Below are 10,028 nucleotides of genomic sequence, written 5' to 3' on the forward strand. Positions count from 1 at the left end.
CCAAATTATTGGCATGTTAAATGGTCATACACACGATCGATTGAATGTTACAGTTGGGATATCACGTTAAAAACACTATTGGCAGCGGTGGGATTCGAACCCACGCCTCCGAAGAGACTGGAGCCTTAATCCAGCGCCTTAGACCGCTCGGCCACGCTACCGTGATGGACCAAAGTGATCACCAAAGTCACTAAAAGTAAATTGCTAGCCAAACTAATTCCAGTTACTCCTTTTCGAAAATAGGTGATTTGGGAAAGTTAGCTGTTATATTATTAACAATTAGATTCGTCTATGTAATTTGATCATGTTAATGATTTCTCAATGACTAAACCGGTCTGCAAAAAGAAACATTTTCTCGGGCATGTCAATTCTAAACACTTCGTTAGTTTTCGTACAGTTGTAAGGCATATTAAAGTACTGTAGGCAGGCGTAGAAGAGTTACTCGTATTTACTTGGCATACAATAATGACGGATCATTTTATTACTTGATGAAAGCGTGCACATGGACATGTACAGTTTTTCAGGTTATTCCATGTCAACTGACAGTTTGTCCATGCACTTTATACATATACAATTATATCAATTAGTGCTAAGAAAACAACTAATGCCAATTACTCCTGGAAAGCTCATGGCGTGTAAAAGAAAAACTGGAGTACAGGTATTTGGAGCAACATAAATGGTACCACTGTTTGCAGTGGGAAAAACTGATCTCGAAAATATTTGTTATTTCTGATTTAAGAGGGAGGAAGCAGATAAATATGAACCTGCAACTACATTTTTGCATTTTCAAATGATCACTTCAACATTGGGAGGAAACCAGAATGTCAGACTTTCACTTGACACTAACACTGTACTGAGCTATCTTGAAAAAAGCCCCCAGGTCATTCATGTGGTCCTTGGGGTTGACATGGAGACTATGATGGTGACCCCTGCTTTATTCATGAGTGTACTGTATTGTACTTAGTTGACTAGTGTAAAACATTGTTGATGGCACTTATCAGCTTTCATAAAAAAAAAAAAAAAAAAGGCAAGCACAATTATTACTATATTATTAAATCTGTTTGACACTGTCAATTAAAATTCAGCCTTACAACCAACAGTGCCTGCAGGGATTTAGGGGCCTCGTGGGGGGGACTTCACATTGGGGCCCTCCACTGTTTAATGGATCTGTACAATTGCGTTTTTGAATTAATCAAATGAAATGACATTTTTGACAATATTCTCATTTATTGAGATGCACCCAAAAATAAAAACACCACCCTGTACAAGATACAACATGAAAAATACATTTTTGAGCCCACAGCAGGACATTTACTAAAAGAATGCAGGACGATGAATCATATCTCCCCATCACAAAAATAACACAGGTAGCTTTGGATTGGGCTCACGAGGTTTTGGCAGGACAGATGGGGGGTAAGATCCGGCGCGAATTGTCGCGGACCCACGGGTGCTCGATGACGCGCTGTAGCGGTAGACGATCGGTGGGGCAGTGGCGAAGCAGCTTGCTGATCAGGTCCCGTGCCCCCTCGGAGACGACACTTGGGAACTTTAGATCCACCTGCAAAATAACGGGACCAGATTCAGAAACAGCTGAAGAGCCATCAGTCCTGTAGATTTTAAAATTGTCCTTTCATTTTATGCACTTGACAAACTAAGAGAACAGTATCTTTAAAGATTGGTGAAAACAAAGCAAGTAGCGCGAAAGGAAAACTCAAACTTTTAAACAACATAAAGACAACAGCGGAATCAGTTTACATCATTTTACGAGTGACAAAATAATAAAATAAAAACATAACAACATGGATCAAACATACGTGTTAAGTATGACACACAATCAACTACAGGTAAGACAAACACATATGACAAGGATTTATGTCATTATAACTTTATTAATGAAATGCACTGCACCACAGTGCATTCTGGGAACCAAAAAGGACAAGGACACTCAATCTCGAATATATTTACAGTTGACCCTCGCTATTCGTGGGAAATAGGGACCAAGCTGGCCACGGTAATATATATATTTTTTCCCAGCCACAAAATCGTCCTCAGAAATTCTATATATAGGTCGGGCCCGAAAAGAAACTTCCCACGGCTATATAATATAGAAGAGAAATACATACAGTATTTTCAAGTGCCACATCAGAGAAGGATTTCGGTGTCAGGATGACATTGTAACTATAACATCTAACAGGACGTGCCTCAACTTATGCTTATTTTCCTATTACTGTAATCTGATTTAGGACGTTTTGATTTATGTTTAAGTCATACTTGTTTGGTAGAATTTTGTGACGTCATAGTGAACATTCGAAATATTGGAAGTCAAAGTGTTTCGGAAGTTAACAACTCTAACTGAAGTACAGTCGATTAAAAAAAAAAAAAAGTCATTCATGGTTCATTTGTATTTCAATATTTCTGATATTGTTTATTGCAACAGATACATTTTAATTTTGTGAAGTTATTGCTTGTGTTTGTTTTTGTCTCTGCCGCGGAACAGTGGACCAGCTCTACACCTTTGGCAGGGTCCTCGAGGGTGCATGGGAGTTCGCCCAACTGGTCTACATCTGCTTTGTGGGCTTGTCAAGGGTGTTGGACCGTGCCCCTTGGGAGTTTTGTGGGGGGTTATTCGGGAGTATGGGATACCGAACCCCCTAATACAGGCTGTTTGGTCCCTCTACCTTGGATGCCAGTCTGGTTTGCATTAAGACTCATTTCCAGTGAGGATTGGACTCCACCACCGCTGCCCTTTGTAAGCAATTCTGTTCATAACCTTGATGGACAAAATTTCTTGGCACAGCCGAGATGTTAAGGGCGTCCGCTTTGTTGGCCTCAGTATTGCATCTCTGCTTTTTGCAGGTGATGTTGGCTTCTTCAAGCCGAGATCTCCAGCTCTCACTGGAGCGGCTTGCAGCCGAGTGTGAAGCGGTTGGGATGAAAATCCGCAAGTCCAAATCTAAACCCACGGTCCTCAGTCAGAAAAGGGTGGGTTGCCCTCTCCGGGTTGGGGATGAGATCTTACCCCAAGTGGAGGAGTTTAATTATGTTGGGGTCTTGTTCACGGGGGAAGGCAGAATGGAGTGGGAGATCGGTGCAGTGTATGCTGTGATGCAGACTTTGTATCGGTCTGTCGTAGTGAAGAAGGAGCTTTGCCAAAAGGAGAAGCTCTCGATTCACGTTCCTACCCTCATCTATGGTCACGAGCTGTGGGTCGTGACAGAAAGAATGAGATCCTGGATACAAGCATCCGAAATGAGTTTCCTCCGCATGGTGTCCGGGCTCTATCTTAGAGATAGGGTGAGAAGATCGGTCATCCGGGAGGGACTCAGAGTCATGCCACTTCCACATTGAGAGGAGCCAGATGAGGTGGCTTGGGCATCTGATTAGGATGCCTCCCGGATAACTCCCTGGTGAAGTGTTCCAGGCATGTCCCACCTACAGGAGGCCCCAGGGATGACCCAGGACACGCTGGAGAGATGATGTATCCCAGCTGGCCTGGAAACGCCTTCGGATCCCCTGGGAAGAGCTGGAAGAAGTGGCTAGGGCGAGGGAAGTCTGGGCTTCCTTGCTAAAGCTGTTGTCCCTACGACGCGACCCCAGATAAGCGGTAGAGAATGGATGGATGTTTATCAAAAAAAAAAAAAGAAACACCTTGAAAAAATAATTGCATATTAAATAACAATCACAATATTGAGGAGAACAAATTACAATTAGATTATTTTTCAAAACTGTTCAGCTCTACACCAGACACTGGTCCTATTTCAATGAGAAAGCATACACAGCCGAGGAAACAAAAACCCAATTTCACTGAGTTAAGACATAAATAATGGATCTTCTGTTATGGATGGTTGTGATACAGCAATTTAGCCTGAGAGAGGCAAATGTTCGAAACATTGACTGTGACTGACTCACCTTCATAATTCTTTTGTAGGTATCAGAGTGAGAGGTAGTTTCGAAGGGAGGGTTCCCCACAAGGCACTCATAACAGAGGACTCCAATGCACCACAGGTCCACCTTCTCGCTGTGGGTGCGGCCCTCGATCATCTCGGGAGGGAGGTAATCCAGCGTTCCACACATTGTACGACGCCTGCACAAATGGCGATACGTTACATGTACTTTGCAGTAGTGGCTTTTGAAGAATAAAAAAAAATAAAATCCAGTTTCAAAGTTGGAAAACGTTTTACAAATATCTGGAACTTGATAGGTGCTGCATACCTGAGAGAAGGCGCATGAACCGACCAACCAAAATCGGCAATTTTCAGCTCCCCACGGTAGCCAAGTAGTAGATTCTCTGGCTTGATGTCACGATGGATAACTTTCTTCGCGTGACAGTACAACAGTGCATCGGAGATCTCTTCCATGTACTGGAAATGAAAGCAGCAACATCTTCAGAAATTCTTCACCACTTATGAACAAACAACCAAGGTTATTATCATTGTTAAAAAACGTATTATTGACAAAAACTAACAAAACGAACAAAAATTGAAAAATATATTTTGTTTATTAAAACCAAGTGTTTTTAAAAACTATATCACTCACGGACACTACATTTTAGGTTAATAGAGTAAAACTATGACTGCAGTGGACCAGGCCGGCTCGCAGAAAACTAAAATCTGCATATAATCGATGCCCTTTAAACGCATTGGAGGGATTTCAACCTCCCAGAATTTTCCCCAAACCGTGATAAACATGTAAAATACATTTTGAAAAAAGCCAAAAAAAAAAACAAGACGGCAACTATGCGAATCTGCCGGGTTTTATTTCTCACTAACACGGCATGTTTAAAAAAGAAGTAATAAAAACTAAAACGAAGCATTTTGGAAAAAATAAAAACGAACACACCCAAACGTGCACACAAAATCTAACTAACCATAACCCTGCAAACATGAGACGATCTTACAAGACAACACCGCCTCCATTGACAAAAGGATGGCTCCTCGCTTCAAAGAACAATGTCTTACCGTGGCAGTGCGCTGGTCATCAAAGCGTCCGTATTTCTGGAGCTCCTTGTACAGCTCGCCACGTGGCGCGTACTCGAGCACCAAAAACACCCTCTTGCGATCATGAAAATAGTTGTAGAAGCGAAGGATGTTGGGATGCCTGAGAAGAAGGGGGGAAAACTATAAATATACATTTAGCAATAAAGTGGTATTTCAATTACAAGTGACCCGAGCGCAGTGATGACAGTAAGGACGTGTTACAAAGTAACGCGCTACTCAGTGATGGCTGCAATTTCAAGTAACAAGTGATCTAACTAATAATCTGACTAAAGTTACTATTACAAGACTTAATGCATTGCTTTGTGACAAAACAAAGCTGGCAAAATATCCAACAACTGTAAGATGCTTATCTTCAGGAAAGAAAATAACAATTGCCACTAAGCTGCACAGGTGAGTAACATGAGGCACAAGTCATTGATACCCCACCCACATCAAATGTAGCCAGGATTTAAGTTCAGTACATGCATAGTTTGCACATGAAAGAAAACAAATAGTTAACAAATAAAAAAAAATAAAGGAGGTAAAACACACCCTTTTATCAACCAACAGGAACACAAGAAATTATTCAACGTAAAAGTTATAAAGGGAAATGATTTACATCTTCAACCGTGAAGCATTATGGGATGGGGTCACATGCCCCCGATCGTCTGGGGGTCGGGGGTGTCACATATGTGCCAAGTCACGTTTTGAGCATTCTGACATTTTACATACCAATAAAAGGAGTGGAAAAATTTGCTTTTCAAGCTGGAAATACAGTCCTTGTTGAGTTTGGGATAGGTAAAAATGTAAATCTTCAGGTTGGTTGTACACTCCATACCGCAGACAAAGTGTTATCTCGCTTTAAAAAAATGATTGCATGTTAAATTACACTCACAATATTTAAGGGGGCTATTCATTATTTTCCAAAATCATTTTAAGCCATAGTGGTGACGTATCCATTGAGTTCATCAGCAAAAACAGCACTGCTATCACATTCATGGGAACTTTTCCTGTTTCACCAGTCATAGATGAAGTCCGGGCAACGACAGCCACAATATACGACTGCTACAACTAATACAATCACAGTTCTAAAAATGCAATTGGCACCCGTCCTAAAAGGACATCGTGTAATAGCCTATTTTAATAGTTTTAACTGTAAATATATCACAAACTGTTATTACAAAGCAGTCAAATACATTTTCAAACTCATTAAATCATGAAGATTGTAAAAAATGATACAAGGTGAATGACCTTCACAGCATGTCTGCAATAGGTGATAAAAGTTACGAGTGTTTGTTTTTATATCTTAATATTTTTGTTTTAAAAAATCATTTTACAGCTGAACAGCATTCGATCAACATCCCAGAACGGATTGTGTGACTCTGGATGGTTTCCATGGTATTATTTCAATGGCTGCCAAGAGAGTCAGTGAGACAAAATGAAATACAGCAAAAGACACTTACTTGAGGTGGGCCTGGATCTCGATCTCCCTCCTGAGTTGATGCTCCACACCCTCCTTCTCCATCTGCGACTTGAACAACACCTTCAGGGCTACAATGGCTTGCAGCTTCTTCACCCTGGCAAGGTACACGTTGCCAAACTTGCCCTTCCCCAGGGGTCGACCGATGTCAAAGTCGTCAATGGTGACTTGCCTGATTTTAAAAGAAGGGGGCAGGAGGAAATCAAGAGAGTGTAGTAATTGAAAAAAAAAAAAAATATATATATATATATATATATATATATAAACAACCCAGGTGAAGCCAAATCGCTGCCTCGAAGCTTAATTTTTCCATATGGAATAATATCTGCTGGCTCATGCACCACCACACGGATCAATAACTTCCCCCAATGGTGAAGCGATGGTGAGCCAGGAGCAAACAACGCATACAAAAATGAATGTCCAAAGTATTATGTCAGAATTAATCAACTCCAAGTGGACAACAATACCTACATCTTATATGCACATCTGGTTGTTTAATAATGCAAAATACGTTTTTTCGATCACTACTACTCTGATTAAATCAAAACCATGCATACTTTTTTTTTTTACCCTGCCCTGTAAAAGAATCAGCATTGAGAATCGTTTCAAACTGGAATCGGGACCGGAATTCAAAAAATGCCCAACCCTACAGTCATCACATTGTCGCAATTTTAAATACAGTACACTAATTGAAGTGGATTCCAGCAGGAAAAAAAAAAAAAAAACATTGCTTTATGTTTACCATAACACGCTTAAAAAGGCAAGGGATTACTGGATACTTACTTTGCAACTGAACTGGAGGATGAACCAACACACTCTCTGACAGGTCCTAAAATTGATGTATACTTTATCAGCAAAGTAAGTTCAAAAATATTCCCCAGTGTCTATATTTACTTATTTTTTAAAGACCCTCACATTACCTGTGACTACATTTTTGTCTGCAGTTAGCCAGGGTTTCACCAGAACACGCTGTGGGCCTGCCAAAATACTCGAGGACTAGTCCGACAGGTTCAGAGCAGAAAGAAATGTTGCCTTTATTGTGAATAGATTCTTGAGTAGAATGACTTTTCTGTATGGCCTTTCTTTTGCAATACAAAGAAAACAAAATGTGTGTGTGTGTGTGTGTGAGTGTGTGTGTATTTTAGTTACACCCTACTTCTGTGTAGATATAGAATACTACCTCGTCGTGAAAAAATGTGTATGTGTGTGAAAAAGATGACAGTAATCCACAATTGTAAAAGAAATGGCTGAATATTTACATCTGTACGTTGTTATTAAAAAAACATAACTGCTACATTCATGAACAACTGCAGGATTACAACATGTTACTAGTTCAACGCTCGGTTTCATCATCTTACCTGCTGCTGCAAAGCCCTTGGCACGTGATTTTCTTTATTCTATAAAGAAATATATTTTGGCAATTAATCAATTATACTTTGGATTTTTATGCAACGAGGAAACAAAGTAAAACATAAATCGATATTTTTAACAAAGTTTAATTTTAGCATTTTGTGCCACCTATCTAGTAATATACAATACTTTCTCTGTGAGACTTATACACAGTACACAGACAGAATGCATATGTACAGTATGTGGATGTGAATCAAGACACGTATATTAACCAACAATGCCAGTGTTTTGTTTTGTTTTTTGCAGTCTTTGCAAGCAGGGTCGCACATAACGGCCATTGTAATTTTCCGTTGAGTGATTACAATGAGAAAAAGACATACATTCGGTACAATAGTAAACAACAACTACCCCGCAAACAACGTTCTTATCATCCACAACATGTTTTAGTGTGTAAGCAACGAGGAAAGCAAACTTTGGTCATAGCCAATGATTAAGACGTGCTGAGTGTATATTAAGACGTTTTGTTCCTTTGTAATATATGAATTTTCACAAGATTTAAATCGTTAATTTAGGCTCACTCGTTCAAAACAGTCGCTCAGCCACTGTCGGCTAGGTGGCTAAACGTATGAACAAAGGGAAAAGTGAATGGCTCAAGGTTAGTAACCCACGTGCTGTATTATTTCACAACTACAACAGAAGAAAAAAAACTTACCTGCATCTTTGTGCTAAATCGACAACTTTAAAGTGTGGCTCAACTCTTCCTCCCAACGAATACGGCCGCCAACTTTTTCAAAATGTCAAGAAGGACGAAGCTGGTTGGTCAGCGTCTTGCACATCGAGAGCTACCATTGGCCAGGAAGGGCAGGAAGCAAAACCGAAGGAGAGTGTGTGATTGCCTTAAATCAACATTGACCCGCCTTCAGTAAATGTAGGCATTGGAACGTTTCTTTTACAAAAAAAAAAAAAAAAGATTTACTCAAGTACTTAGTAATTTAATTGTGCCAGTGATTTGACATGTAAACAAAATGTCTGTTAGCCCCCCCCCAAAATGTGTGTGTGTGTGTGTGTGTGTGTGTGCACGCACAAAAAATGAAAAGTAAAGTAATTGATGCCCATGCCTGAAAAAGTTCACATCAAGTGCCACTTTTATTTAAGGCAGGGAACAAAAACATGGCATTTGATGTTATCTTTTAAAATACAGTAATTGTATTTGTGTGTTGCCTTAAGGGTTCAAACATTTATATGAATTTCATTTGGCAAACCACATATGACGTCTATCCTTCATGATGGTTTTGTGGACTTCTGAAATATACAGTGGATTTGTGTAGTTGTCAAAGATCTTTAACAGAACAGAACTTGCTCACTCAAAGTAGAATTCATCTTCACTGTATGTTAGGAGTTAAATCATCATTGAACGTTAGAAATAAACAGAGACTACAATGAATGTCAGTTTAAATTAAAGAACATCTGCATGTGTGTTTTAAAAGACTCATACTGTATATACAAAGATCTGACAGCCCAAGTCTAAAAAGACCACACACATATAACCACTCACTCACTTAGAAGACATTCTTAACATTCAGTAGTGCGTTTATCAAGGAGCGGTATGTGTCTTTCTGTCGTATACAGCCTCCAGCGGCCAGGACGAGCACATCAGAAAGAGCAGCACAATGGCCATTCAATAAACGCAGTGTGACAAAAACTAAATGTTTCATTCTATTCTCCAGAAATTACAGTAAATTAAGCAGTGCTATAATTCATTTGTCATATTGGATGGATGGACTTAATCCACCCTCTTCTGAGCAACTTTGATCTAGGTGAGATCAAATAAGACGCAATGGGGAAATATGACGCCTTTAAATTCCCAGCCTGTTATAAGAGCTCTGCTAATTTTTCTCTTTAATTTCATTGTGCGTCGTGTAAAGCCATTGCGGAGTGTTTTTGGGCCAGGACATTCATTGGAGGAGAGGCCGTTTTGTGTCTATGATGGTATGGCTGCGGGGAGCAGGACCACAAGGAGTTTCATGCCCAAAATGGAACCAAATGCATGCCGGAGGGGATATGGGGTAGGATGAAAGTCAGCGCTAAAAGGTAAATTGAAGCAACAGACTACTATACAGGAAGGAGAATTAAGCCAATATTGTGTGTGTGTGTGTGTGTGTGTGTGTGTGTGTGTGTGTGTGTGTGTGTGTGTGTGTGTGTGTGTGTGTGTGCGCGCGCGC

General features: G+C 40.1%; 1 protein-coding gene and 1 non-coding gene across 2 annotated transcripts; both read right to left on the reverse strand.

The window, feature by feature from the left end:
- Positions 1–79: 79 nt before the first annotated feature.
- On the reverse strand, positions 80–161 carry trnal-aag (transfer RNA leucine (anticodon AAG)). The gene has a single exon. It is a non-coding gene; the product is annotated as a tRNA-Leu (tRNA).
- A 1,221-nt stretch (positions 162–1,382) lies between these two features.
- aurkb (aurora kinase B) lies at positions 1,383–8,643 on the reverse strand. Its single transcript, XM_019870111.1, has 9 exons — positions 8,519–8,643; positions 7,815–7,853; positions 7,377–7,452; positions 7,240–7,285; positions 6,440–6,628; positions 4,959–5,097; positions 4,213–4,361; positions 3,910–4,084; positions 1,383–1,558 (listed from the first exon to the last, which is right to left on the reverse strand). Exons 1-9 carry the CDS (start codon positions 8,522–8,524, stop codon positions 1,385–1,387), a joined length of 993 nt encoding a protein of 330 aa, XP_019725670.1. The 5' UTR covers positions 8,525–8,643; the 3' UTR covers positions 1,383–1,384.
- Positions 8,644–10,028: the final 1,385 nt, after the last annotated feature.

The sequence above is a fragment of the Hippocampus comes genome, unplaced genomic scaffold (genome assembly GCF_001891065.2).
Source record: "Hippocampus comes isolate QL1 unplaced genomic scaffold, H_comes_QL1_v1.1 scaffold9, whole genome shotgun sequence".
Lineage (NCBI taxonomy): Eukaryota > Metazoa > Chordata > Actinopteri > Syngnathiformes > Syngnathidae > Hippocampus > Hippocampus comes.

Excerpts from the sequence above, each read along its gene's own strand:
- aurkb (XM_019870111.1), bottom strand. Across the intron at positions 7,453-7,814 it reads CAAGGGCTTTGCAGCAGCAG|TCCTCGAGTATTTTGGCAGG; the intron begins GTAAGATGATGA and ends CTGTCGGACTAG. Across the intron at positions 7,286-7,376 it reads AGACAAAAATGTAGTCACAG|GACCTGTCAGAGAGTGTGTT; the intron begins GTAATGTGAGGG and ends CATCAATTTTAG.